The 27,071-nt window shown below is 35.9% G+C and overlaps 1 protein-coding gene across 2 annotated transcripts in view; it reads right to left on the reverse strand.

Annotated features, from left to right (window-relative positions):
- The window catches only part of NSMCE2 (NSE2 SUMO ligase component of SMC5/6 complex), a 211,004-nt gene that overhangs the window by 148,501 nt on the left and 35,432 nt on the right, over window positions 1-27,071 (reverse strand). For both annotated transcript variants that reach the window (XM_076005031.1, XM_076005032.1), the window contains exon 3: window positions 17,689-17,795. In XM_076005031.1, coding sequence (XP_075861146.1) covers window positions 17,689-17,795 — 107 coding nt within the window. The remainder of the gene's footprint in view (window positions 1-17,688; window positions 17,796-27,071) is intronic.

The following is a 27,071-nucleotide window of genomic DNA, read 5'->3' on the forward strand; positions in this document are numbered from 1 at the left end:
ATTTGCATTCTAGTTGATTAGAGAAATAATAAGAACATACATAATTAGACACATGTAGTTAAGTGCTCTGGAGATCAATTAAACAGGATGGAAACAGGTGAGCTCTTCTATGATTGACAGTCGAGGAAACCTTCACTGAAAAGATGACATCTGAATCAAGACCTGAAGAAAATAAGGGAGTGAGCTCACAGAGTTATAGTCAGAGAAAAAAAATGAGGGGCAGTGGTAGTGGTCAGAGATGAGGTCAGAAGTAATGGCAGAGTGTGAAGTGGGACAAATGATACAGACTGTTAGCCTTTACTGTGAGAGTGATGGGAAGGTTTTGAGCAAAGTGAGAAGATCTGATTTCTTTTAGGATCCTTCTAGCTGTTATGATAAGACCAGATTTCAGAAGAGGAGGAGCAGAAGCAGGAGACCAGTCAATAGGCCCTTGCAGCCATCTAGGCCAAAAGTGATGAGAGGGCATAGATTAAGATGAGAGTGGTAGAAACAGTGAGAAGTAGTCTATTTCTAAATACATTCTGAAGGAAGAAGTAATAAGGTGTATTGATGGACTGGCTATGGGCTGTGAAACAATTAAGGAACTAAGGACAACTCTGGCTTTTAGTCTGATTAAATGGAATAGGACAGCTGCCATTTTCTGAGATAGGTAAGTCTAAAGGAACAGCTGGTTTTAGAGAAAAACAATCAAGAGTTTAGTTTTGGATGGTTAAATGTGCAATGTCTATAGGAATGAAATGAAGTGGAAATGAAAAGAAGACAGTTGTGAATCTGAGACATGGTTGTAGAGAAAACTGGGTTACAGCTACAAATGCTATGAAAAATGATTAAGTGCCTAAGGTTAGGGGAGCACATGAGCGTAATCCACTTGGCAACCAGAGATGGGATGATGTCAGGGAGGGCTGTTAGAAAGGAGCTAAACTCAGTTTGTGAAGGAGAAGAAAGAGCTGTTTAAAAGTGAAAGAACAGCACAGTCCCAGTAGATAGCATGTGCTACAGCTAAAGACAAGAGAACATTCCAAGAATTAGCATAAAAGAATAGTAAAAAATTAGACTAGAGAGGTAAGCCGAAGTATATACCATGTAAAGAAGTTTGAAGTCAATCCTGAGAGTAATGAGGAATAACTGAAGCAGGTAAAGTTATGGAAAGAAAAGGCAAAATAATCAAATTTTTACTTTAGAAAGATCTTGTGGGCTACTAAATATGAAACACAATAGTTTCATGTAGCAAATGTGCCTAAAGAGATAGACGATTGTGAAAAGGGGAATGGAAGTAGGTGAATTAATTTGAGAATCAGTAAAATTGGGAGATGAAATGTCAGATATGAAGAGCTAGGAGGAATAAGGACAACAACCAGATTTCTGATGTGAGAAACCAGGTGGATGATATTGCCATTTACTAAGTTATATAATTTCAGGAGAAAATCAAGGGGAAAACCCCACGCTGGGATGTTGAATGTAAGGTGGCTATAGCACACTGAAGTAGAAAATGTCCAATATATCATTGAGTTCATGTGTGTAGTTCTCAGATGAGAAATCTCGAATGGAAACAAATATGGGGGACTCAGAAGCATAAAGACAGTAACTTAAGTTCCAAGGACAGATCCTATTTCTCAGCAGGAGTGTGTAGCATGAGAAGAGAGTCAAAGAGTGGGGAGGAATACTAAGCCTTAACAGGTGAAGAGATGAAGTAGGATCAACCAAACAGACTATGGAGGAGTGACCAGAGCTAGAAGAAGAAATAGATGTGTGTTGTCATGAAGTCAAGGCAACGTAACATTCAGGAAGGAGGTAGTTATCAATAGCAGAGAGGTCAAATAAGAGAACAATGAACAATATCCTCTGGATTTGTTACTAGGTGTGTAACTCTGTGCAATTCATGTAACTGTCACCCTTAGCTTCCTTATCCGCATAAAAATGCTCTATTACCTACATTCCTGGTTGTGGTGAGAATACATGTAAGTGTATACAAAGCACCTCATACAGCGTGAGACACACTGGGCACTGCAAATATGCTCTTTGTTTATTACCACATATCTTAGGTATGTCCAACAGGCAGGCCAAAGTAACAGGGAAAACAAGGGTTGAAAGTATGAAACTATATCTACAGTCTGAGTGTTTGTGCAACCCCTGAAATTCGTATGTTGAAATTCAAACCCCCCAGATGATGCTATTAAGACATGGGGCCTCTGGAAGGGGATTAAGGCATGAAGGGGAGCACTCATGAGTGGGATTAGTGTCCTTATAAAAGAGGCCCTTGGGAGCTTGTTTGTTCCTTTCATCTTGTGAGGACACAGCCTGAAGGTTCCATATATGAACCAGAAAGCAGGCCCTCACCAGAAACTGAACATGCTAGCACCTTGATCTTGGAATTCACAGACTCCAGAATTATAAGAAATAAATGTCTGCTGTTTCTAAGGTACCCAGTTTATGGTATTTTGTTATACCAGCCCAAATGGACTAAGACAAATGTCCACAGAGTACAATAGGCACTTTGAAAAAGAATAACCAGGAGAAAAGACTACAGTCTTCTTCCTTTTGTTTTACCCTTCTTCCAATGTTTCCTTTCTCTCTCCTTCTCTGCAGCTTATAATGAGCTATTTCCAAGAGCTTGTCAAAGAGACCTATTTAAGCATACCTTTGCATATACATAGAGAACTGGGTTTTTGCTCCATTCACCACAAGCATCATGAGCTCCTAATGTAGACATTATGCTCTTAAGAGGCAGCTTACACTCATGAGCAATCCACAAATAAATGTTCAGTAGAAATTAAACCTATTGATTAGTGATTTCAAAAATTCTTCCAACAGGCTTTGAAATGATAAGTCACATAATATTTATCAAATGGAATATCGTAACTACATGACTAAGGAGATCTTTGAACACCAAACGGACTTTCAGCTTAGTTTCTACACTGGCAAATGACAGTCATAGAGAAGTTTCCCAGATGACATTCAACATATACTTTCCTATCAAGGATTAAAGGTCTATCTACTTTTTCTTACTCTCACCTCTTCAAAGACATTGGAGTGTGTGGAGCTGAGAAAACTTCAATGCCTGCATTTCTAATACAGGAAATAAATGTTTCCTAAAATAAAGAATATTTTCCTAAGAGAAAAATAAATAAATTCCACTATTGTTTTCATATCTAGTCTAAACTATTCCTATCCCTTTAGCATAGTTTCTTTCATAGCCTCTTTGCTTTAGGATTGACTTTACAATTCTTTTAATGCAACTGTCAGTACACCAAGCATATATTATATTCCCTTCTCTAACTGCTTATTCTGTGTTACAACAAATTCAAGGTTTCTAGAAATCAAAGTCCTAACTAATGAGCATCTCAACTTTCTTATACACATTTAGATAAACTTCTCTTTATTACACAACTCAGTAGTGGTTGGTGATACCAAAGGTTATCTGGTGGTGAAGAGCCATCTTGTACTAGAATCTAAACAATGAACTTCTGAAGGTATGGTGAAAGAAGTATGTCTTGATACAGTCTTTGTGTGAGAGGATACATGCAATGGTGTGGGAGAGAGTAGAAAGAAAACACATACTTGGTGCTACCCATCCTGAAGAATGCAAAAGACTTGGGAGGAGAATGGAACAGTGCTGAGTTTCATGGAAGTCCTTTCTTTATGGGCATTCTGAAGCAGTAAGACCAGCCTTCCACACCTGGCACTGCTGGGAGCACCTGAGCTACATGGTGGCTGAGGTGAAGGCTGTTCTCTTCCATTCTTCATGTCTTCCCTGAGTCCTCTATAGACACACCCTCCATGTACTAGAGGATTTTAATAACCAAAAGAACTAATTCACCATTTCTGTTATAATAAAAAAAAGGAAAATATGAATTGCTTTATTCCTTCTGTTCTTGCTAAATGTCCATCAGAAAACCTTAGTCTGACTATAGTAACTGAAAAAATAAGCAAAATATCTATTTTTAGAATTCTACATTTTTCTTTAAATCTGTGGCTAACTTCTAACGTGCCATGAGGTTTCTAATAAATAGTCTGATTTCAAATTCCTTGTCTTTATACTATACTGCATATCTACAGCACAGAATGAGGGCAATTGAAGGATAGGAGGCTGAATCTTTTCCCTTAGTTATCACATACATCTCATATGACATAATAAAGACTATGGAATTATTAATATCCCAGCAGTTTATTAATACTTCTTAACCTTTACCCGCTCCACCCACTCCAATCTAGCAGCCTATCAAATTCTCTGACGTTGCTTTCTCTATAATTATAATATGGCTTTCTGATATTTGAAACTACTTCCCACTAACAGAGTTATGCCTTTTGCCTTCTAATTCTCCTCCTATAAAAAAAGGTTTCCAGACTAAATGCAAATGAATTCTATCCATCACCCACCTAATCAAAAAGCCACTGTATTACAGAAAATTTATAAGAAGAAACAAAACAGCCAAAGTCAGTTACTTCATAACCTATAGAGACTTCTTAGAATAATGTATATAATTTGATTATCATTGCTTAGAGAAATTAAATAACTTCTATGAACCAAATCCCTTTTACTTTGGAATTGCTGAAGAAGGCAGCAATGTAAAAGTATCATCTTATATTGGGATGATATTTAAAAATTTTTAAAACAGCTTTCATATTGTTTTCCAACCTAATTTCACAATAACCTTGGGCATGTAGATTAAAAGAGGCAATTAATGTTTTCTGATGCCTACTACAAGAAGCCTCACTGCTTCTGAAGGCATGGGGTTAATTACTTTACCTACATTAACTCATTTAATCCTTGCAACAGCCCTATGAGGGATTACTGTCTTCTTTTTACAGATAAGGAAACTGAAGGTTTATAAGGACAAGTCATAACCCAAGGTCACAGTTAGTCAGTGGAGGAGCAAGAAGGCTAGGTCTTTTGACTCCAACTGCAGTATCCTCTCCACTACTCAGTGAAACCTTTTTACATGTTCCATACAATGCCACATGCAGACCGTATCAAAGCCTTCTTCCACAGACAGACCGACCTCTCCCTCACTGCTTCTAAAAATTTATCATTAGTAAATTTGTAGGCTAACCTGGCAAGAAGAAAACAATTATTCAACCTGAGTTAATTAAATACAATTTAAAATACTGCCTGGCTCATAACAACACTAGAGAAATGTTAGCTAGGCATACAATTATTATGGAAAGGACTAAATATTTTAATAAATATAAACATATAGCATCTCAATTAAAACTAGGAAAAAAGTTTGTTTCATTTTTATTTTATTTTAAATATCTAAAATTCCTTCATAGTCACATCACTGCCACTTTTAAAATATAACACGAAGTTTTAGAAGTGTCAATAATACTCCTCTGAAGTTTTTCTTCTTTTTAGTATGTTATATATAACGATATTCTCTTCCTTAAATAGTCCTTTAATATTAGCAAAATCCCTCCCCTACACATGCCAAATCAGTGTGGGGAGCCACTTTTTGTTTAGACTAAATTTCCCAAACCTTTACCTTTGGAAAATTTATAATAAGATACGTGTAAGAATCATATGTATATTTTATAACCAAGACTAGATAAAAACATTATTACTTTTAACTGAAAATTATAACTCTAAGTGAATTCAATGAACATTTATCTTGAAACATAGAAATGTCATTAAAAGAGCCTTGAATTACATGTCAAAAAACTGAGGTTCAAGTTCCACCTCTTGAGACTAACCAGGTCACCTGAGCAAGTCCCTTAATCTTCTTTGACTAAAGAATATAATAACCACCTTTCTTAACTTTGTAAGGTTACTGTGAGACTGAAGACCCACAAAGTCTTCTTACCCTTTAGCTGGAGCAAAGAAAGTTAGTTTTAGACTCTTTTAATCAAAGGGCCAGGGGACTGGAGTATGAACTGATGACATTTACAAATCTGGTTTAAGCAAACCCTGGGCAAATATTAAATAAATGGGGAAGTAAGAAGAGAAGTGAATTCACTATCTCTTACCCAGACGTAGGCTAAGGCCTCCAACATACTTTAAACAAACACCAAACTGATATTCATATTACAAATGGGCTTTGTTAGAGCTTTAAAGAAATTGGATCACAATGAACAATTTATGGGTAAATCTTTTTTTTCTTCTTTTTTATTGGCTACCCTGGAAACATAGCCACTGAATGTTATTTCTGTGGGAAACTGTGTTCTATGAATCAATTCAAAAATAATCCAAACTCTGTGAATGCATTTTCCCTCCTCCAAGTACTAACAGGGACTCCCTCCCCATCCTCCTCAGTAGAATCAGGAAGTTTCTTTCCCTATTCAGTCCTGTGGCCACTCAGATATGGGTTGTCAGATGAGGACTGTCAGTACTATAATAACTATATAACTACCTTTCACTTTTTTTTGGTAGAAGGGTCAAACACATTCCTATCTACAATCTCATTTTATCTACAGTTGCCCAATGAGGTATGTAGGACAAATACTATTATTACCCCATTTAGGCATGAGGAAGCTGAAGCACAGAAATTACGTGACTTGTCCAAGGTCACAACCTGGCAGAATGAGTATTAGAAGCCAGATCTTTATTTCTCAGCCCAACAGCAAGCACTCTTATCAAACAAGTGCCAACTGCTTAGAAAAGGGGGAGAGGGAAGTAAAGGTGATTGTAGTTTATTTGTACTTTATTTTTAGGCTAATTATACCCAGTTTTGTGGATTTTCATTAATTTCATTCTCCATTGTTGCCTGATGAGTTAGTCACTAAAACCAAGAGATCAGAAAGCACAAATTGCTTTAAATTATTTCCTCACTGTTATATATATAGATGTTCAACTTTAAGTGTTTCATAATAAAGTGACTCAGTGACTAAGCAGGCCCAATCTACATTAGTCACTTGTTGAACTGTTACATGAGATTTATGCAAAACTCTCACACGGAGGAGGGGTAGACAGGAATAAGCCTTTACCAAAAAAGATGACTAAATTAAAGAAAAAAGTAAATGTGAATCTTACACATTTTTTCCTTCAAGTTTAAGCTGTGAGTTAGGAGAATAAATGTGAGGAACGTTACATATCACCATTTCTTCCAAGTTTAGGTAGCTTAGAGGAAAGAGTTCACCAATTTAAATCAGCATGGGTGGACACTTTTGTGGTAAGAGAAAGAAGTTAAAAGTTAACAGGACAGAACAGTAAGACCCTGCCTTTATGTAGCACTTTTACCTCTCAAGTACTTTCACATATGGTATCTCATTTTTTAATCAATAAATCACTTTGAGATAGACAGGGGCAGATAATACTATGCTGATTTTGCAAACAAGTATAAAGGATGTATAAAATTTGCTTACGGTCACACAGCTATTCAGTGGATATATACTGAAAAAAAACAGTAATTAAATTGAAACATTAACGCCAGACAATTTACTGTTGCAACAAGATCATAAATGATACTTTATAAAGGCAAATCACTTTGATTTTATATTGATAGAGCATTTCCATTACTATTACAGAAAATGTGATATAATATATTCTAATTTCATCTATATTATTTATAGGCACTTTAAGCACTATCTTAAGAATTTCTTCCAAGAGAAAACTGAGCATACGATGTTTTTGCTGAGGCTTCTTAAAACATGGTACTACACCTATGTGTCAAATTTAATTTCTGATTTTGCAAGAGAAGGACTCTCTGAGCATACCCAGAATTTACTCCACGTAAAGTTCCTTCTTAGTATTTCATGGGGCAGTTTTGGCTTCTGTTTCATATAGAGGGCTAAAATAAACCTCAGGGTGACAAGAGTAATCTGATGGGTAGAGAGGGCTTGCTTTTTGATACTAACAGAACCACAAACAGCTGAGGCAACTGGAAGGCAGGCAGCGAAGCATGTGAGATCTTGCAGGTGTCAGCCAAGAGGAAGGTAAAAAGCAAGAAAGGTCAGAATGCCTGGAAATCAATCATGTGGGGCAATCACGTCCCACTATTTCTGGTTAGTGTTTCCGATTTTAAGTAGTGCTGACTTGGCCTTTCTAAATATTACTTTCTATTAGAAGATAATTAAAATGATGTTAACATGAAACAAAGGCTAAAAGAGATCACCAAATTAAAAACTATTCATAATAACTGACTGCATTACTTTAGTCCATGAGAAATAAGAAATAAACATAAGGATTTTCACTATTTTAAAGAATGTTGTACTATATAACATTAAAAAAAGAAAAGAAGCTCAGAAAGAAATGAAATTCGAAAAGCTCCAGTGGCTAACATATCAGGTTAGTGATGACACAAAAGAATGAAAGTGCTACTATTGCCAGAAGGTTGATGCTCTAAGAAGGAATCAATAGAAACCAATCTTCTTCATCCTCTCAAGGACGGTTCGTTCATTGGGCATTAGCTCCGCTTTAGAATGAGAGAGCTTTTCTTTACCATTACAGGTACAAACTCACATAGAAGCTTGAAAAAAATAAGATTCATTTTCATGCTCTCTATTTATACTCTTTCTATTCCTCTCACTCATCAACAATTCACAGAGATTATGTATTTGACATATAGCTGACAACTTGCACATGATAGATCAGAGAATAAATCTAACATTTTCCTCTCAATTATTTTTTCAAATGAGTACTGCTAATAAAATAAATAAAAATTACTTAAAAATGTGAACAGTTCAATAAACAGCATAACAAGGTATTCACACGCAGAGAGAGAAACATATTTTAGAACTGCATTTCCTCAAATCTTCACTTAAATATCTAAGAAAACATCAAAAGTTAGTCCTGAATTAAAAATTGCGAATTTTTACTTTGTTGTCTAGTTCTAATCTCTAGAATGATCCATGCATCACCATTAACTGGCATATGTTAAAGGGTACACTCTCTTTTTCATTGTTCCAGACACAGGTAGAGTTACTATCAGGGAACATCAAATGCAACCAGCCAAATGTCATGCTGCTCACTAACCTCTGCATTAGCCCAGTCCCCCTGACCCTGCCCAATCCTTTCTGATGACTACACTGACTATGAGCACTAAGTTCCACCCCATCCTTTCCCCTAGTTACCAGATAACTCCCTTCTAAGGAAAGAGGTCATTCCTTCAACCCCTCAAAGAATAGACTCTCTGGCCTTTCCCAATGGTTTCCTGCTGTGAGTCTACTCTCCAAACTTTAATTCAAAATTCCTTTCAGATACCATTTGAATTTGGTCAAGGGAAATGAGTTTTCCTTTACAGAACATTTTAGGCAACCTTACAAATTAGTGTGGCAGAACTATTTTAGGTGCTTTCATGCTATCACTTTCATCCCTACTAGAACTCTATGACCTGTATCATTATCCCCACTTTCAGAAGAAACTGAGGCTTACAGTTACAGGGTAGAAAAGCCAGAATTTAAGCAAAGACTCTTTCCCCTTACTCTGAATTTCCCAGGCAAGTTTTTATTGTCTCTGTCAAACTATTTCACTGTTAAAATTATTTTGTAGCTATTTTGTGTACATATGTCAAAAGGTTTGTGTATCTTTATCAGACTAACGATACTACGGGCACTAACTGAACAACTTAATTATGAGATTAATAAACAAGCTAGTAGTCCCCCTCTATCCATGAAGGATAAATTCTAAGACCCCTAGTGGATGTCTGAAACCCCAGATATAGGGGTATTACTATATAAATATAGTCACGTGTCACTTATTGACAAGGATACATTCTGAGAAATGTCATTAGGCAATTTCATCATTGGGTGAACATCACAGAGCACATTTACTTTAAAAAAACATATATACATACACATATATATATATATTTTTTTTTTAACCACTAGACCACCAGGGACATAGAGTGCACTTACACAAACCTACATGGCATAGCCCACTACAAACCTACACTATAAGGTATAACCTATTGCTACTAGGCTACAAACTTATTACTGTAGTGAACATTGTAGGCAATTGTAACACAATGGTATTTGTGTATCTAAATACAGATAAGTACAACAAAAATATGGTATTATGATCTTACTAGACCACTGTCTTATATGTGGTCCTTAATAACATTGTTACGTGTTATGTGACTGTACATACTATGTTTTTTCCTATACATAAATACCTAAGACAAAGTTTCATTTACAAATTAGGCACAGTAAGAAATTAACAATAACCAATAATAAAATAGAATAATTATAACAATATACTGTAATAAAATTAATATGGGTTTTCTCTCTCTCTCTCAAAATATCTTACTGTACCATACTAAACCTTCTTGTGATGTTCTTGTGATGTTCACTTCTTGTGATGAAGAAGGGACCAAGCAGGAAGCCGTCAGATTTCATCACACTACTGAGAATGGCATACAATATAAAACTTATAAATTATTTCTAGAATTTTCCATTTAATATTTTTGGATCATGGCTGACTGCAAACAACTGAAACCATGGAAAGTGAAACTGTAAATAAGGGGGGGACTACTTTGCTTTCAACTCCACATTGTAACAATGCATTAATTTTACAGTGAACCTAAACATTCAGTGATCTATTCCCCAGTTCAATCTATTTCCCTACTTCTCTCTACCCTTAGTCCATCCAGCACCACTGCCAGTCAGTTGTAAAAGCCCTTTAATACTTACCAATTACAATGAAAAGTTTGATATTAGAAGGAAGCTAAAGTGACTATCTAAAATAAGGGTTTAATGCTGTATGTGGACTATGTCCACTGTCAGAAAAAACCAGGAATTTGCTGTATTATAAAGAACATTAATTTCATTTAAGTAATTCGAGTAATTAGCTGCTAGGATTGCCTGGTGCCACTGAGGCCAAGGTGTTCAACAATCAGACCAAGCACCTTAGTGTCTAACTGGAAGGTTGTGGTGAACTAGGCCTTTCAAGGGTCAGTAGCACTTCCTGCCGACACTACTGCTGTGTTCCTTCTGCCTATGCTATAACTCTTTCCCTTCCTTTCCTCTCTAAAACATTTCCTTTTCTCCTCTCTTCCAAATCATCATTCTACAGAGGGGTCTTGTTTGCTTCATATAGACTTTGATAGCCAAGCAATCACTGCATATTTTTAAAAACATTCCCTTCCTCTTTTTCACTGTTGGAATAACGTATTCTTTTACAGAGGCCTGGCTCTTTCCTGACCTTCTACGGAGAAGCATCTCTAAGGCTCTTTCAGGTAGGTAGTTTGACTTACTCCCTATTTCCCTGTATGCCACAAAAACTCTATCACAAACAGACTGCAGGGCCCATCTCTTCCCTTCCTTTGTAAAATTAGGGGGTTGAGAATATAGCAGCATTTCCCAAAGTGGGTTCTTTAGAATATCAATCCCTCCCTCAAAGAGATTTTCTAGTTAACTAAGTTTAGGAAATTTCTGAATATCCCCTTCCTTTGGAGAATCACGTTGCATTAAAGCATATTAAAGGCTTTGGAGTCTGTAAGGAAATTCTTTTCATCAAGCATTCCCCAAACTTATTTGACCACAAAATCCTATTCTCCTATTATACTTATTCACATTCTGATTAATTAGTATTATGAGGCAAATTCTTGAAACCCTGCACTAGAGGCACATTAAGGCCCAGTAGAATGTAAACATTTTATAATTCTGATTAAAATCCAACACTTATACCTCCAAAACACTAAGATGGGTATCTATAAAGTGATCATGAAAATCAGTTTCAATATGACATGAGGCAGAATTTTCACCTATTAGTAGCTATATTATTTTGTAACCTAAGAAATTTTATACGTAGATTCTTTCCTACAGAGGCAACTCAATTAGTGGAACACTACATTCAGACCTAACTCTGTATATTAGACAAAATGTTAGTAAATACAACCTTAATTTGAGAATAACTGTAGAGAGAGTTCTAAAGCACTGAAATAGAAATTAATTACCAGTAATCAGAAATAGACACATTCCAGGGCCAAGTGGCTAAAGATTGAATACCTAAAGTTGACTTTTGCTCTTGTTAATTTCCACATCTGGGCAATGTTCCTATAGATGAAAAAGCTCATTTATGACTCATTTGAAAACTTGTGACAAGAGGCACACACCATTGTGGAGTGCCAAGTGTTGGGGAAAAGGAGTGGAGAAGAGGGTGATCTCCCAGTGCTTTCCTCTCTGACTTCAAGAGCTTTTCACTAATTCCACTCCCTTGTCATCTCTTATCTTCCTGCTATTCTGCTGACAACAGCAATTTCTCTCATGCTCAGGAATTTTCTGTCCTCCAGTTTTATAACCCCCAAAACTAATTTTCCCCTCTCTTCCCTTTTGTCAGTAATTCACACGGTCTAATAGCATGGAGTGCAGTCTTATATTCAGTCAGTAGGTAAACATATTTAATAAATCACATCCTCTGGCCCAGAATGGCCTTCATATACTATAAAACAAATTATTCTCTTTCTAAGTGAGAAATTCTCCCCAAATTTGATTTAACTAAAATGGTAACTCTCAACTGGCAAGATACCCCATAAGATTTCATGTTAAGGTAGTGGATATTAAAGCAACTTTAAAGTAAGACAAGGACGGCTTACCAGTTGATGAAGGGTGAAGGGTAAGGAGACACAGGGAAGTGATATGTCAAAAACAGTCAAAACTAGTTGCACAACAACAGAGCTGAGGTAAACTATACCTTTGGCCCACCTCATTCTTTTATTATATCTAAGATTGCATTGGTTTCAACAGTTTAAATTAAGTGTATTTCTACTCTTCTGACTTGCAGCATGTTAGCTGTAAAAGGCATATAAAATGTTCATGCTAGCATATAAGTAAAAACCACAGTACATAAGGGCACATTCATGAACTGATTTATAAGAAACCACACAAATGGGCCAATGTAGCACCAAACTGCTCTAGTTAAGAAAAAAAAATATTCTCCCTCACCAGGCTTTTGGTAAGAATTGTTATAAAACACTTACTTAAAAAACAAAAACAAATATGTGGCTGAAATACAATATAAATGCTTTAAAATCTCACATAATCTATAAAATTTAGAATATTAGAGGAAAGTGAAAAAAAAACATACATGCTCTGGATTTTCCAATAAATTAACAAACTGAAGCAGCACATAATAAAAGAACAATATACAAGTAAAGTCTTCCTATTTTTTTAAGATTTAAAGTTTGTGAAACTATACAATTAAGGATTATGATTTTTTAAAAATATGCCAAAGTATGGTATAAATCTCAAGCTCTAGTTACTTTTGCTAAACTCTAGGACTATACTGCTCACCAAAAGCACAAGAGGATGTATATTTTATCACTGATAGTGAAAAATATGTGACACTAATCTGAAGCTGTTAGGCCAATATCATTTAGCTTCAGGGTTCCTATACTTTTTCCCTGTGAGAATTAAGGTTATAAAAAAATTGCAAGGACTACTCTCATGATAGTGGCTGGAGTTTTTATCATCTCTTATTTGAAAAAAAAAAAAAATCTAAGAATGAATTTGAGGATTCCTTAGTGCCCACCCTGAAAGCCTACCCTCAGGTATCTGAATCCCACAGGATGGCACTACAGGTTTAGTTTATTTATTTTTTTTTTCTTTTTTAGAACATGAAGAATGGTATACAGGTTTAGTTTAAAACAATCGTAAACACAGAATCAGAAACACACCATACTATCACTGGATTTATTTACTACACAACAAAAAGTTAAGTCATTTTAGAAGGAGTAACTTCTGTTTAAGAGTAAAATATCAGTAATGAAATCATTCTTAAATAAACTACTGTTGTTACTTGCATTACTAAGCACATAGTAGGCCACTCAAAAATCTGTTAATGAATGAATCATTGATCGACCTAAGGTAGGTTACTCAATTACTCCATGAACTTTAACTTTCCATTTATAATGGTAAGCCTTCTCTGGCCTAAGTTCTCAAATTAAGTCATTGGATCAAGACATTCTGAAACTCTGACATCAAGACAATCAGAAATAAGATGCTTCCACTTCATGCAAAAGTCACATAAAGAGAGAAGTTATCTATCACATTCCCCGTGTTGATTCTCATTTGACTTTCACCTTAAGTATCACTTCCTCAGGAAGGGGTTTCCCAACCTCCACCCCAAGATATTATTGCCCTCTGAGTTATATTAACTCTCCCTGAATGCTTTTTCCTCCTTTATGCTATAACAATAATTAAATAACATTTATATTGTTCTTTGTTAAATGGTTGTTTCCTGTTCTACACTTCAGGCATCCGGAAGGTGAAGGTAATAGGAGGCTTGCTGAGTGATTTTCTACATTTTTGCACCTACATGTACCTGGCACATTGGTGTTTAATAAATATCTATTCCAATGTTTATTCAAATATAAACATTTATTCAAATGTTTATAAACTGATTCACTTCTTTATGAACACTTGAGAACAAAAGGGCGGCCAATAGTGTTCCTTCAATGTACTCAAATAATGAAAGCTTAGAAAACAAGAGAAGGAATATTAGGTCATCAGAAATCCAATGTTCAGAACATCATTCTGTTCTCAACACGACACTGAGAAAACAGCTTTTCCCTGGCAGAAATAGTGGTAAAAGAAGTAACTGTACTATTTATCTCTGTATCATTAGAGCTTTCAAAACACTTTCATCACATGTGTGGTATCATGATTGAAAGTCTCCAAAGAGTACACATACAACTCTTCGAAGAGCCACATGAAGTTTTTAAAGAGTTGTGACAGATATATAACCCATTTATACTGAAAGTTTTTATAAATGACTTAGAAACTATTGGGGACTTTTTAAAGCACTCCCTGTGTAATATTCCCTCTACAAACTAGCCTTTTTTTTTTTTTTTAAGTTTCAGAGCACTGAAATAAACACCAATTCCAAATAAAATCTTCAGGCACTGCAGAATAAAGTAGCCCTATTTTCTCAAAGGACAAAGGAAGGCAATCTGAGAGCTTGTATTAATTGCCAAAGGGACTTCCCAGGGATTGTTGGTAAATTAACCCATACTTCTAAGGTTCCAAAGTAAACTTTCAAAACCTTTTCAGAGGTGCATCACTTTCAGAATTTTGTGAAGGTGAGATTGGGGGAGAGATGTCTATTTAAATATTAAACTCAAATGGTCTTTAATGATTAAAAAAAGATTTTTTTTTTTACTTACTATGACTATGTAAAAATTCATAAACAGAAAGACCACATGGTAGAATCAGAATCTAAGCAAACGATATAGTAGTAATGGAAACACAGCAACTCTCAAGGTGTATGAAAGAACAAAGGGTTACTGGGATTTGTATGGAGTCCCATTATCTGCTTTTTCCCCTCAATTATCTGATTTAAAACAATTTATTTGTTTTGGAGACCATGAACATCTCATATTGTAACTTAAGTAGCTTATACCCAATCCTAGATGATTCTTGAATTCCAGTGTAGGACAAGTAAAAGCCAAAGTACCCTGAAATAAAGTGACCAAAACAAAGTATTTGCTTTTAAGAAAGATTTTGTTTCACCTTTCTAAGGAGTTCTGTTTGGAAATCCGGGTTTGCAATAATATACTATCTTATAGCTCCATCAAATTCTACTAATGCCAAAATATTTTGATATACATTATCTAATATGACTGACAGAATAATCTTGTGAAATAGGCAGGCCAAGAATCTTATAGACAAAGAACATGAGATTCCAAGAAGTTAAGTTTCTTAGTCATGACCAAGGACTATAACCTAGAATGTGGAAAAACTAGAACTGGAAGAGTTTCTTTCTTTTTCTTTTTCTTTTTTTAAGAATCATTTCTGATCCCTAGACCACTGCTATTTCTAAAGACATGGCCCCTTCCCAGGTTGCTGTTCATTCTTTATCCCTCACCAAAAGAGCAATAAGACAGCCATGTCCCTAACTTCGAGTATGTAAAGGGGTCTACAACATTTTCTTCAAAATAATGGTCATATCCCCATTATGTTCCTTATAATTTTGGGTCTTAGAAACCTTATCAAGCTTGAATATAGCATAAATTTGCATCACAGAAGGAAAATAAACATGTTTTCTCCTCCTATAAAACACCAAGGACCTTCCTGATAGGTATCAGAACCACTAAAACCAAGTTGTCCAACACTCTAGTATAGTGTGAGGTTCAGGCTGAAAAATTGGATAAAACCCAAAGCATAATCTTCCTGTTCAGTTGGGTAAGGGTAATGGGATGAGACCTCAAGATTTAAGAAATGTTAACTATTGAATGTAGGTGAGGGTGGGAATTTTTTGTGTTTAAATTTTTTCTCTAAAAAGGGACTTAGTTTTTTTAAAATGGGGACAGTTTAATTCTTGATGTAAAAAGACCTTAAGTATCTGGTGAATCCTCAAGTTTAATAGAAGAAAAATCAACATTAAGTTCTTGACTCCAAAATCTTGTTTTCTTACCTATAATATACATTGTGCTGTTACATTTGCACAGTATAAAGTTAAAGATAGAAAGGGTCTATCAAATAAGTTCTATAGATAATCCATGTAAGGGTTAAAGCAAGACAGATCCACATAATAGGTCTAATTCTCATCTTTGGGAGCAAAAACACTTGACTTTATAAAGTCAGTGTTGTTCTTTTAAGTCTGTAGTTTTCAACCTTGGATACATATTAGAATGAGTTTCTAAAAAATACTGGGGCTCCAATCCTGCTCCAGACCAATGAAATCAGAATCTATGGGAGTAGGAACTGGTTGGTTCTAGGGTTCAATTAGAACTGAAAGCCTCAGGTCTAAGTATTTGTTATCCAGTTTCAAATACGATGTCAACATGATGGTATTTTCATATTTTCTTATAGAAGAAATATTCACAGGATCATAACTAACAGTCACAATAGCCAGAAACATCAGAATTGTACAAACTAAATGAATTTATTATTTGGAAATAAGCAGATATCCTTAAAGTTAGTTATCAATACTACATTTAATAAATATTAACCATTAAAAAAATAAAATTTAATATAACCATATAATGTTCATTTCATCAGCTTAAGTATTAAACAATGTTTAAAAATTTTATCTTCCACTGAATAGTAGCTGATCTTACAAAATATTTGATTTTCTGAATTTTCCCATAGCTGTAAATAAGAAAAGGCAAATAAAGAAAACCAGAAGTACAAGACACCCTACTACACAGGTATATGAAATCAATTCAACAGGGAGTTTCCACTGCTGGGAGGACAAAGGACTTCTCAGAAATATTACAGCAATCATATTGCTCATTTCTTACTCAACACAGTACTACTGAAAAGGATGTTGCTATGTTCCCACCTTAACTGCCTAAGTGTTGTTCCTGTGACAGCTGGAGTCAACAAAGATAAGTTTGGCTTTTGGAAAAAGCAAAATGCCAGCCTTCTTTATTTTTAAACTTGCTCTAAAACTCTTCCATATTATCTGATTCTAAGAATTTTGCAATAGATGCATATTAGTTAAAGTTGGAGAATGAGTAACTAAATCTGGTCTCAATTGTATCTTTAAACAAATATAACAAAAACAAGCTGCATGCAGTTTTCAGCATTTTATAAAAATCTACTCGTATCTGAAGGAGGCTTACACTAAAAGGTTTGAGACAAAAAAATACAAGACAATCAAAAATAGATTTAATATGCTAATTAATCTAAGTGGCCTAGCCAGGAAAATATTTAAGATTCCTATTTTATGAGATTTCTTAATTAAGAAGAAATTAATAGCTGCTACACTAAAGATAAGGAAATGTTAAAGGTTAGAGAAGAATTTTGATTTTGTGTTTCTATTTCTAGGTCAATGAACTATAACCAAATATAACCAGGTGAGTGGTATAAACTTACATGATTTATTGCAGATTGAACAGCTTTTACATAATGATTTAGTTGCCGATCCATTATAGCAAATTCAATCATCGCCTTGTCCATACTATATTCACTACTCACTTCAGCTGAAAGAAAAAAAATTGCAATTATTTTCCACTTAAAGTGCCAGATCTGAAAAGAGTGTTGCACCAATATAATCTACATCAGTCAATGGTCTAAATAATTTTGTAAAGGTATATGACATATTTTTTTAAAAATTCAACATATGCCAGCTTCATTCAAAATTTGAATACACTCAGTAGAAGAAGGCTTAAAGGCAGTGTTGGAGTGGAAAGAAACAGACTCATACTCAGGAGTTCCAGGCTGTGCCACTTACTTGTATGATGTTAAATCACTCACTATATCTCTCTCAGCCTTAGTTCTCTCATCCATTAAAGCAGCCCAGTCATTCATATATATATATATATGTGTGTGTGTATATATATATATATATATACATACATACACGTGTGTGTGTGTGTATCTGCCACAGAAACCTCATAGGATTGTTAAAGAGCAAATAAGGAAGATTTACACTTCTAATAACAGTGGGCTAGATTATTTGTATCAATCTTCCTATTGAAAACAACTAAAAATATTGAATAAAATAAGAAAAAAAAGGAAATCTTAAAAACAAGAGTCACGAGATAGTAAGAAATAACCAGAGCAAAATCTAGAGAAAACCAAAAAAGAAACAGAGGCAACAGAACACCAAGTTGCACACCTTCCCACAGTAAGCTAGGCTCCTCACTCCCTGGGAGAAAGATGAACCAGAAGCAATCCCTCCATGTTCCTTGGGACTGCAGGGAGGTTGGCCTTAGCCATTAAGCAGAACAGAGGAAAGGGGGGAGAAAACAAATCTGTTTCTGACAAACTGGCCACAAGGCAGCCCTCCTGGATTTGCAGCCTGGGTTCCCCTAACCTGAGGTATCCCGGGCCCCTAAGCTCTGATCCTAGTAGGCGTCCTCAGGTTGACAATACCCATAGGTATCTGGCAAAAGCAAACATAACTCCTCTCTGGAGAAGACACTTTCATCCTAAGTATCAAATAATCTCTACAAATAATATTTAAGGATAATGAACAGATCATGGAAGAAAAAATTAAAACAAAAATAAAAACAAATAAAAAATCTCACACACCCTAAACACACAAGAAAACAAGCTACCAAAAGTAAGAATCAGCAGAAACAGATCCACAAATGTTTTAAGTATTCCAATTATCTATTAGTCAGGATAAAAAACAAGCATGCTTAATATGATTACAAAATTAAAATACCCTTAGGGAACCTGAGTCTATAAAAAATGACTAACAGATTAGAAAAGCAAGGTAACATACTTAAAAGTGCTTTTAAACTTTTTTTCTCATGCTCCTCTAAACATATAATTCAACAGACCAGACGAAGAGAACACAGCATCATAAAAATTTTTAAACTAAAACAAAACAAAACAAAACAAAACAAAAAAACTGAATGAAAGGCTGACCTGTCCTCTAATGACCTGACTTTCATTGACCCTGTCCTAACACCTTTCTTCAACCTGAGTGTCCTCTCTCACCATGGCAACAGCATCCAGTGCCTGGGCAAGGCTATCTTCTCTCTGCTCCAGAGCCTAACACTCCATGGGGATACCACAGAAGAAGAGAAGAGGTATAGGCAGTATGTGCTCTACACCCTGCCCCATATCACCACCTTCGACTTCAGTGGAGTCACCAAAGCAGACTACACCACAGACAAGCGTGGAAACACATGAACATCAAGCCCAAGAAGGCCCGGATCAAGCAGAACGCCCTCTAAGGTTCCCAGAACCCTAGCAGTCCTAAAGGCCCGAGGGTGGTCAGTGTGGTTTGATAATAAATGATTTGAGTTGCTTAAAAAGAGAAGTTGATTTTCTTAAATCACATTTGGGCATGCACATATTCAAATCACATGTAAAATCCATTCACATTTAGCTTTTAAAAATTATCTTCTTAGACTTTTAAATTATGTTTTAATTTTGTAATAGTCACTTAATAAAGCATATTCCATAGAATATCACCTGGGTTAACATGCTTTTGGTAGAACACCTTTTGGCTTTTAATAACTAGACAGCAGAGAATGTACATACATCTCAATGTAAGTTTGTTTGGGATAGGGGGAGGGTGTCATGTTTATATAAGAAACATTTCTGTATACATTCCCAAACAAATGATGTATGAGAAAAGACTCAGGTCATATTCCAAATAAAACTGTTAGACCATCAGAGTCACAGGTTGATGTTTTTAAAATATGCAAATGTCAACAAAAGAGACATGCTGCTTAACATGCACCTTAAACAATTTATATCCTAATGTGCAACTGTGATTTACATATGGGCATTTTACCATATTTAGTTACATTTCAGTAAAATTGGTTAGAGCTTCTGATTAAACTGTAATTTAATATTTTTCTACTTAAAATAATAAAAAATAGATTCTTGGTTTAGTTTTAAAAGAAAGTTCTATTTTTCTCTTAGTGGATCAGTATATTTTATGGGCATTAGATTCTGACACTAGAACTGGTCAAAAAAGTGGGTAAAACTAGTAACCTGCGGCAAAGACTAAGAGCATAAACTCTGCTTTTCCAAAACTCCATTAATTAGAGGCACCCCAAAACTAAACAGGAATCCACTAAAATATCTATTGTGAACAAAAGTCTTTGAAGCATAAGAAATGAAAGTCTGTCAGGGGTTTAAATGAGCTAATTTTTTAAAGCATTCAGAATGTGCCTGAGACACTCAAATGCTACAAAATTTGCAAAATACAATACAAAATGGTGTTATGCTTCTCATAACCAAGGTTTCATAGATGCTAGGAAGACCTGAACAAGATAACACTTTGAAATACAAGGCCAAAGAAACCTTCCTGCAAAGTAGGAAATAAGCCAGGCCTGGGTCAGATTTTAAGGCATGAATCTTAAAGAAAGACTATTTGGAGGCCAACTGTGGATTACAGGCAGCCTCAACTCAGGCTCCAAGACCCAAGGAGGGAAGAATAGTGCAGCCTGAGGCAACAAAGGGAAGGGAAAACACCAGAAGAGATCTGGAAGGTAGTCCTGAAATGAACTCAGAATCACAATGTACCTGGAAGCACTGAACAGTTAGATACTACAGTCACCATGTCTTTGTCTGCTGCAGCTCCGGGCTGGAGAGACCAGCGACCTAAGATAGGAATTAAAGAGACTCCTCCAATAGCATCTGGAAGACCAGTCATGAGAATATCTGTATCAAGTAGCAACATGCCATAGCCATTTAAAAATGATCTTTGTGATTGTTCTTGTTGTTCTTTTTAACTCTTATTTCCCTATTGCAACAATAACCTTTTTTTAAAAAAGTTGACTCCATGTGTGTGTTTCCAAAGCACTAGCTAGGGAAGGCATAAGGAATCTGTGTTCTGTTCTATAAAGGAAATGAGGTGGGGAAAGAAGCCCACTGTGCTGTATGAAAAAGGCCAACAGGCCAAATAAATCCTGGAGACTTCTGGAGGGAAAAAAAGGATAAACACAGAAACACGAGTTAGTTGGCTGCTGACTACAAAGTGGCTGGGGCATGGGGTGGGTGTGGTGGGACTGACCAGTCAGAGGCTACATGGTCCCACAGTATATGTTCCCACTATCAAAATTCTCCTACTCTTTCACTGAAAGCCCTCACTGAGAATCTATACCAAATTAAATCACACACCCTTCAAGGCCTGAGCTCAAGCCCTACCTGCTTTTAAATTGTACCAGCCTAGAAGAAGCTCCTCCTTCCTTCATTTATCTTAACACCTATACTCAATATTTGGCACCATAAACAATCTTGCCTTTCTTTTCTGCATTTGCCTCCTTTCTCCAAAGAGATTTACTTCATTTGAGGGCAAGAATGATGCCTTAGGTGTTCTTGAAATCTAACAAAAAACTACAGCAATTATTCTTTCAATGTTCTTCTAAAGCCATTACTTCATACCAAACTATAAATTGTCCTACCACAGGTATTAAATTGACTTAAAATGTAAAAAGGACATGTGATATAAATACATTTGCCTATTACTTTTCATTGTGATTTTTCCATAATAAAAAAGTTGGTATCAGCATGGGGTAGGGAGTGGGGAAGAGAAGAAATCACCCATAAGATGTTAAAATTCACAGAATGATGACCCTGGAGAGAAAAGCATTGCTTTAACACACCCCTGCAAACCTGGTGTTAGAGAAGTTTGGTGCAGATGATAAAGCATGGAAAGTAATAACAAAAATGAAATATAGATTTTGTATATAAGTGTGTATACACACATACACATACACACACAATAGCTGTAGCTAACAATTAGTGAACACTTAATTATGTGCCACCGGGTTGAGCATGTCATATTTACATCAAATGTCACAGAAATATTAAGAGATTGACCTCCACTTTACATATTAAAGAAAACTGAAGCAACTTACTCAAGGCCACAGAGGTAGCAAGCAGCAGAGCCAGGCCTCCAACTCAGCCTTTCTAACTGCAAAGGTTGTACCCTTGCCCATCTGTGCAAAAAGGTATTTAAACACTAGGAGAAGGACAAGAGCCCCCTAACTCCTCTGTGAATATCCAGGGAACAAACCTTTAGGATAAAGTCAAAGGTTACAGCTCAGCTCCCTGGTAGTCTGTTACCATAAAGCAATACTTCTAAGTAGGACATGGGGCAATGCCACTCAAAGACTATCAGATCTGGTCCTGGAACACTCTTTCCAAATTCCTAAAGTAGAAGACACTGATTTAATAAAAGAAGAAGAAGACAGAAAAAAGAAAAAAATTATTTTTCCCTTTTAGAAAGATTAAGAAGTTTTAACCTTGGGTGACCTTTCCCAATAGCAAAGCTAATTTTGAGGTGCTATAAAAGCAACCAAATCACCAACTAAATGCTAGGAGAATTACTAAGTCAACCCCAGATGCTGAGAGGTTAAGCCTGTACTAGACCAAGAGCACTGGCAGCAGAGATGAAGGCAGCTACAGACTAACTACCAGGCAGCAAACCAAGAGCAGCAGGAGAAACGTGCTCAAGGCGAAAGAAGAGTCCTGGAAGGCTTAGCATTCACATTGCAGAGATACTTCTGAGTGGAGTTCAGAGTCAGAAATCATCTCTATTAATTATAACTCTGCCTACCCTCCCCCGCCCCCAGCAGGGTCTGAGGAGGCTAGAAATATTCAAATTTCTTCACTATGCCATTCTGTGAGCATTTATATATTACAGTCAGCCCTTGCTATCATTAATCAAATGAACCTAAACATAGTTGAACATTCATTTACAAGCCAATGAATACATGGAGAAGTCTCATGGGGGACTTTAGTGACCCTGTCACCTGGTACACTAATTAAGAAATTGTTCCCAGAAGTTAGTAAAATAAGTAGCTGAAATATGTTCCCACCCTCACCCAAATCTAGTCCAGAAGGTACAGAAAACCCTTTATTTACATTATAAAATGCTAGCTGTTTCTATAAGTGCCAGCCAGTACCAATGACCCTGGTCAGCACCATCCCAAACACTGTGCCAAACCACTGTGCACAGACAACAATGTTAACCTGAAGAACTTGCAAGTGTTATTTAGAAGAGGAAGGGCCACAGAATTAAACACATCCTTTAAAGAGGGTTTCTGTTTCAGTTTGGTTTTTCCTACTCAGTAGCAAATCCTAGAAAAACAAAGAATGATAATCACTGAAGAAGGGCTCTTTTTAGACTGATACTTAACTAATATAAAAAATCTCCACATGGGGCCTGCATATGATTTTCCTAAAGTCAAACAAACCTGCAATTATGCAATGTAAGCAGCCATACTATTAGACACGTCATCTGTTACTCAATGTCAAAATGCACTTACAGCAATATTATAACTACAACATTGCTATTCTTTTTGAAGTGTTGAATAGGTATTAAAGTCACATGATCAGTAGAACAGAAATCGGTTATTTAGTGTTGTAATCAAATTCAACTGAAAACAAAATTCATTAGACTTCAATGAAAGGAAGAGAATGGCTGAGGCAGGAACAAACATGAAAGCAAAATAGTAACCATCAACATTGGTTGTCTCAAACATAAAAGGCCAGCAGCAAAATGAAAAAGAGATAAGTCTAAGAAAGGAAAGGAAGGGAGGAGACAAACTAGCTATTTTTATATATGCAGACTCTCAAGTAAGACAAATTCCAGATGTAGGTAGTAAACCTGTAGCAATATGGTCATTCTTATGTAGCACAGCATTGAAATGTGACAGCTAGTTCCAATGTTGTGTAGGGTCTATTCATAACTTATTCGTTCAGTATAATGCCATTTTCTAAGCCATAAGTTAAAAAGCAACAGCAAATGGGGGAGCAGAAGATTCTTTATCTTAGCATATAGCTTCTTGACCAACTTTTCTAAATAGGGCCCTTCCCTAACCACAGCTGTCCTATAGTTGTAGCCTAAGGCATGCACTAGAGAGAAATAAACTCTCTTCCCTGAGGCCCAGCACTGATGTTTGGGAAGCAGAGATGAAACAGGTCCTGCATTACATGGAACCTAGAGCCACATAAAATCCTTCATCATCCCCCAGGTCTTCAGTAGAAACAGACATAAAAATGAAGATGCCTTTCCTCCCTCTTTCCCCTAGCATATCCACACACATCTGTCTCTACACTACCTCATTACACAACTAGATTTTTTTTTTTTTTTTTTTTTTTTTGCTTTGTTCTGCTGTTTCTATGATCTCAGCCACAGGTCCTTTTCCAAAATCCTCCCTAATCTCTAAAACAGAACTAAATATTTTGTACTTTATAGGTCCATAAAACTTCTTTACCTTTACAACAGGACACGTGTATATGTGTGTCTGTGTGTATGTGTATATTAGAGAGGCACACCCTCAAGACAAATTTCACTTACTTCTCCCTTCTAACTTTATGTCTCTGATTCAATTGCATAGTTTTGCCCATGGCCAAGCTGTTTCCTGAAATTCTGTCCTAAACAAACAGAAATTGCAGAATCAAGTGTTTTTTTTTATTCTACAAAGCCATGTACAGGCATGTCCAAAGAGGAACAGCACCAATTATATACAGTTGACTAAATTTGACTCCATGCATTCATTTTATTAGTAAAATACCAGGCTAAGACAAAGCAGACATTTAGTGTTCTTACCAGGTTGCTGACAATTCAACATGACTCATATATTCAGAAGAATCTGATAAATATTAAATGTCATAAGTACATATGTCCATTTTTCACGGAGGAAGAAAGAAAAGGAGGCAGGGAATTGCCTGACTGTATTTTAACTTTTTTACAATAAATGAGACATATGGAGCAAGGAGATTTTACTTTCCAAAACAGGGAATAAGTATTTCCTAATTTCTTCAACTTAAAACTTGATTCGTCTACATTTTATAAACAACACATTTATTCTTTTTAGATAAATTCAAACAAATGACAGTATAAACCATACCCAACCCCTCCCCACCAAAAAAACAAAAAGAATAACCTTCCTGTCTGAAAATATAGCTCCAACTACCTCTGGCAACACATATTCACACATACACCTACCTCTATGAGTGTGTGTGTGCCTGTATGTTTTTCCCAGCAGCCTCATCTTAAGCAATCATTATATATTCATCAGGAGTTGAATTTAATGACTTATTCACTGCTTGAGCAATATTTAATGGAAACCTAGTTGCTTCTCACTACAGTCTACTTTAAAGTTATAATTATTCTTCCACATAGGTATTAGTGTGGTAAAATTAAATCTGAATGCACATTTTATAACTGCCACCCACTGTAAGTCATAGTGAAGAGTCTAACAGTACATGACACAAGGTAGTAAGAAGCTGGGTTTCTTACAAACACAGTGACCATGGGAAAAATCCTCAAGCAATAGTCACCTTTATAGTCATCTTTATCTACCTATGCAATTCACTTATCAGAATAATACAGAAGAACAAATTGTATAATACAGTAACTGAAAAAGCCAGCTCTGAAATCAGATTTCATTCAAATCTAGGCTATGTTATATTACATTCTAGCTATGTAGTTTTGGGCAAGTCACTTTGTCAAGTCTCACTTTCCTCTTCTGCATAATGGGTACAATAACAGTAGCACCTAATTCATAAAGCTGATATAAGGACTAAATGAGATAATGTAGGTAAAATGATTAGGAGAGGGCCTAGCCCACAGTAAGCACTAACAAAATATTATTTGCCATTATACTGATTACAGAAGAGATAACTACTCTGCAAATATAATTAGTCTAAATACTGAAATCATTTTGCCCTTGGAACCAAAAAGTAGCAAGGGAAGACCATCTCTTTAACTCTCAGCGGTTTTTACTGACTTCCAAAGTTCTAAGTTGCAATCAATCACAAGACTGCAATGCTCAATGAGATGCTTTGTAAACACAGCACCCCTCCCTCAAGCTCAGAAACTTGGGTAGCAAATGTTTATTGAGCGCGAACTACATGTCAGGCACAGGGGGGGAAATGCCTTGAAGCAAGAGGAAGGAGCAGTTAACGCTGCCCACAGAAAGTAGGAAAGGTTTAACAGGTGAGGGTAAATTCCAATTATGTCTTGAAGGATGAGTAAGTGTTTGTCAGAAGCTCACCAGACTAGAGTACAGAGGCTAAACAAATGCTCTCACTCTTCTCCACAAAGACTAATTTAGAGTACAAATGGTCAAACAAAAACTCTGGGAATGAACAGAGAAAGAAAGATTTTTAAAAGGAACAAATCCTCACTGAGCACTGATACATGCCAGGCACTTTGCACATACCACCTCAATCAGTACTCTGTTATAACAATGTGAGTTAGGTATTATTAAACACGTTATAGAGATACGAAAACAGATATTCACAGAGACTAAACCATTTGCGCCAAGTTACATGATTAATAAATGGTGGAGTTATGACTGACCTCAACTCTGACTTAAAGTTACCATGGAAGGCACATGACACAGTGTCTGAACAGAAATAAAACACATTTCAGGCAAAAGCCATGAAGTAATAAATAATCTGTTCTCTACCTAAAGAGATTCTCCTAAATATTATCTTCTGTTAAGAGAGAGAAAGAAAGACTGACTAGCTGACTTAAATAGCTCTCCCTCAGAGTGATGGTAACCATGGCATCTTTCATTATACAGACAGATATTTCCTTAGAATGTGTTAATAGTCTATAAACCACCATAGTAATGGTATAACTCAAAATATTGCTTGAAATAAATTCTATAATGAATTCTAAATTAATAAAATCATAGAAATCAATCTTTGCCAGTCATCACAAGCACTATGAATCCCAAGCTACAGGCATCTATCCTTTTAAAACATTTCCACAGGCCAGGCACAATGGCTCACGCCTATAATCCCAGCACTTTGGGAGGCCAAGGCAG

This window comes from Microcebus murinus, chromosome 7 (assembly GCF_040939455.1).
Source record: "Microcebus murinus isolate Inina chromosome 7, M.murinus_Inina_mat1.0, whole genome shotgun sequence".
NCBI lineage: Eukaryota > Metazoa > Chordata > Mammalia > Primates > Cheirogaleidae > Microcebus > Microcebus murinus.